General features: G+C 45.7%; 1 protein-coding gene across 1 annotated transcript; it reads left to right on the forward strand.

Annotated features, from left to right (window-relative positions):
• Window positions 1-867: 867 nt before the first annotated feature.
• On the forward strand, window positions 868-1,647 carry LOC141640757 (uncharacterized). The gene has a single exon (XM_074449439.1). It carries the CDS (start codon window positions 868-870, stop codon window positions 1,645-1,647), a length of 780 nt encoding a protein of 259 aa, XP_074305540.1.
• Window positions 1,648-4,503: the final 2,856 nt, after the last annotated feature.

Genomic DNA, 4,503 nt, shown 5'->3' on the forward strand with positions numbered 1-4,503 from the left:
GGAGCAGGAGAACATTTCGAAGATGATTATGAAGTTACAGAGCATATCTATTAAGCATAAGAAGAGCAAGGAAGGGCCATCTCAACCAACTAGAGTGGATGACGAGCAGATGGCAACTGTGGAAATACAAAGTGTGACGACGGGGTATAATAGTACGCATCATCAGGAGTCGTGGGGTGGGAAGACATGCATAAGGGAGGGTGCAGGTGGGGGGAGGAAAGGTATGGAGAAGGGAGACAAGAGGGTGGAAGGGAGAGAAGATGGGGTTTACGAGCAGGTGGAGGGAATAAGGGGACATCGGAGATGGTACAGGGTGTGAGAGGAGGAGGAGAGTTGGGATGTGGTAGGAGCGGAAAGAAGTGGCAGAGGTTTGAGAGAGCACCATCTAGTGCTCAACAAGAGGGGGACGAGGAGGGTAGGGAGCTGAATATTGTGGGGGTAGGGGAGAAAAGAGATCGGTCTGTGTTGGAGGAGGCAGTGGTGGTTGTGGAAAAGAAGAGTCGAAAAACCATGGATGTACGTTCATCTGAGGCGGTGGTTGAGGACACTCAACCCCGCCGGGCATCATGAAAATATTGAGCCTTAACTGCAGGGGACTGGACAACCCGGCTGCGGTAGGCGGATTAAAAAACCTTCTCCGTAGAGAGAACCCGGATTTTATTTTTTTGTGCGAGACAAATTAAGCGGTGCTGAGATGAATGTTATTGTAAATAGTGTGAGGGAGTATGATGGGTGGGCTGTGGATAGTGTTGGGCGTTCAGGGGGCTTGCGTGTTGGTGGCGTAAGGGGCTTGAGGTCACTTTCAAATCAGCTACAGTCCATTACATGGACTAGGACGTGGTCCTTGGGGGTAGGAAGTGGAGATTGATGGGATTTTATGGATGGCCTGCTGTCCAAGATCGTCACCTTTCGTGGCATCAATTGCATATACTGGCGGCAGACAATGATGAATCGTGGCTATGTATAGGCGATTATAACGAAATTCTTTTTGAGACGGAGATGAAGGGTGGCACGAGACTTCAATGGCAAATGACTAGTTTTTGGGATACTGTAAATGATTGTGGCCTTAGGGACTTGGCTTTCGAAGGGTATGAGTTCACATACGATAATGGTCAAGCGGGGATTGATAATCGTCAAAGCAGAATTGATAGAGCGATGGCTACGGAAGCATGGGCAGATATTTTCCCGAATGCAAAATTACATCATTTGGAGCCGGGTTGGTCGGACCATGTTCCCATTATGGTGATTCTTGATAATAGGAAATCGGAGGGGGAGAGGGGGAATAGGATCTTTCGTTTCGAACAGATGTGGATTGGCGAGGATGGATGCGAGGACACGATACGACGAGCTTGGGACCCAGGGGAGGATATGTCGAATAACTTGAGGAAATGTGCAGCTAACCTGTCGGCATGGAAGGGAGCAAATATTGGCAATTTGGTGAGAGATATTAAGCTTCACAGAAAGAAACTTGTAAAGCTAAATTCTTGTGAGCGAACTGAGAGTAATGTGAAGGAGCGAAGGGATCTTAAAATGAAAATAGCTAAGCTCATCAAACAGGAAGAAAAATTCTGGCGTCAACGATCAAGGGTTTTATGGCTCAAAGTCGGGAACAGAAATACGGCTTATTTTCATAGAAAAGCGCGATAAAGAAAGCAAAAGAACCATATCAAATTTATTATGAATGACCAGGGCCGCAAAGTGGAAACGCAAGAGGGAATTAAGAAGGTGGCGGTGGATTATTTCACGAAGCTGTTTGAATCGTCCAAGCCGGTGTTGATGGTGGATGAATTTCGTGGAGTAGAGGGTAGGGTGTCGGGGGAGATGAACCGGAGCTTGCAGGAGCCATATACAGGAGAGGATGTTCTTGACGCGCTAAATCAGATGCACCCTCTTAAGGCCCCCGGGACTGACGGTATGAATGCACTTTTCTTTCAAACTTATTGGTACATAGTAGGCTCATCGGTGGTTAAGGGATGTTTGGCCATTCTCAATGGGGATGGGATACCCGAGGAAACAAATATGACCCATATAGTTCTTATACCAAAGAAAAAGGAGGCAAGTAGCATGGCCGACTTCCGACCAATTAGCCTTTGTAATGTCATCTATAAAATTGTGTCGAAAGTGCTTGCTAATAGATTGAAACGGTTCCTTGGAGATATTGTCTCTGAAAACCAAAGTGTTTTTGTACCGGGTCGTCTTATTACCGATAACATCTTGGTGGCATTTGAGCTATTCCATTATATGAAGAATTCCCGGGGTGGAGGAGGACACATGGCCTTAAAACTTGATATGGCTAAGGCATACGATAGGATCGAATGGAGCTTCCTCGAGGGCACTTTGAGAGCTATGGGGTTTGACGAGAGTTGGTGCAATAGGGTGATGCTTTGTGTGCGGTCGGTGACCTATGCGGTGACAATTAATGGGTCCTACACCGAGTGCTTTAAACCTCAAAGGGGCATTCTCCAAGGCGACCCTTTATCCCCGTACCTCTTTATCCTATGTGCGGAGGTCTTTTCGAGCATGATTCATCGCGAGATGGAGATGGGTAACTTGCATGGAATCCGGATTGCCCCGGTGGCACCAATGGTGTCGCACCTTTTCTTCGCCGACGATAGTATCATCTTCACAAAGGCAAATAAAAGGGATGCACGTTTGGTAAAATCGGTTATAAACCGGTATGAGAAGGCGTCTGGGCAGCTGGTTAGCCTAGACAAGACCACGGTCTCGTTCAGCAGAGGTACGCATAATTATAGAAAGAATTTGGTGGCTTCCATTCTGGGTGTCCGGTCTGTCCGTGAGCAAGGGAAATACCTCGGGCTTCCGACGGTGATTGGAAGCTCGAAACGAGAGTTAAGGGACAAATTAAATAAAAGGCTTCAAGGGTGGAAGAGTATGATGTTAAGCAAGGCTGGGAGGGAGACTCTTATTAAAGCTGTGGCACAATCAATCCCGACATACACGATGAGTGTCTTTAAGATTCCGGGTTTCTTTTGCGATGAACTTAAGAGTTTGGTCTTAAATTTTTGATGGGGGGCCGATAATGGGAGAAAGAAAATACCGTGGATCGCTTGGGAGAAGTTGTGTAGGTCCAAAGACAATGGCGGGCTTGGTTTTCGTGATTTCCGTTTTTTAATAAGGCGTTACTCGGGAAACAAGGGTGGAGACTGATGACGGAGGACACGAGTCTGATGGCGAGAGTTCTAAAGGGCAAGTACTTTGCTGATCGTGATTTTTTGGAGGCAGAAATTGGGTCGAATCCGAGCTTTACATGGCGTAGCATATGGGAGTCAAAAGACGTGATATTGTCGGGTGCGAGGAGGCGAATTGGGGATGGATGGAGCACTAAGGTGTGGCTGGATCCTTGGATCCCGAATACCCAATCGCGACGGGTTCTATCTCCTCGAAATGGCAGTGACACGTCCATGAAAGTGGCGCAGCTTATGAATGATGATTATACCGGCTGGAATGAGGAGCTCATAGGTGCGTTATTTATGCCCTTCGAACAAGAGCGGATTAGAACAATTCGGATAAGCGGCATTAAGCCTGTGGATGATTCGTGTTGGGACCACACAAAGGACGGACAATACTCGGTAAAGACAGCTTACCACCTTATGATGGGAAGGGGAGGAGAAGTGGAACAGTCGGATTATGGGCGTAGTAAATGGTTGTGGAACGCAATATGGAGGACACCGGTCATACCTCGGGTTAAAATCTTCATGTGGCAGCTATGCACGATGCTCTACCGACAAGGCACAACATTGCCCGAAGGCTAGCTCTGAGAGATGAGGACTGTCCATTCTGTTCCTTCAATTAGGGCAGAGCAAAAAATCCGATTATCCAAACTGATCCGATATCCGATCCGAATCTGATCCGAATGTTTGGATATCTAATCCGAAAGTTAAGTTTGGTTTGGATATCTGATCCGAAATCGTTGGTTTTGGTTTGGATATGGATATTAGAATTAAAACATTTGGATATCCGATCCGATCCGAAAATATAGTTTTCTAGTATAATTTCGAAAAAATAAAATTTTATTTTATGCAACTTAATTAATGTTTAAAATATTAGTGAAATATCTAGGTGGTACTTAAATTTTATGTCGAGAACATTGGAATAAGAATACTAAAAAAAATCATCATGTAAGACAATGAATATAATCGTGTTTCAAACTTAATTTTAAATTAAATTCTAAAGTATGGATATCCGATGGATATCCGCATCCGATCCGATTGTTTTGGATACCCGAACATTGGATATCCGAAACATTTGGTTTGGATATTGGATATCTAAGTTCAGGATTTTTAATATGGATATCCGATCCGAACTAGCACTTTGGATCAAATACCCGATCTGTACTCTGCCCTACCTTCAATACGGAGACTTGTCTCCACGTTTTTTGGGGTTGCGGGTGGGTGTCAGGGGTTTGGGAAGGGGTCAAGTTGGAGGAGAAGGTGGTCGTAAGGGTTGAGAGGGTGAGGGAGTGGGTGGAGGATGTAATGAGGG

This window comes from Silene latifolia, chromosome 2, assembly GCF_048544455.1.
Source record: "Silene latifolia isolate original U9 population chromosome 2, ASM4854445v1, whole genome shotgun sequence".
In the NCBI taxonomy this organism is placed as follows: Eukaryota; Viridiplantae; Streptophyta; class Magnoliopsida; order Caryophyllales; family Caryophyllaceae; genus Silene; species Silene latifolia.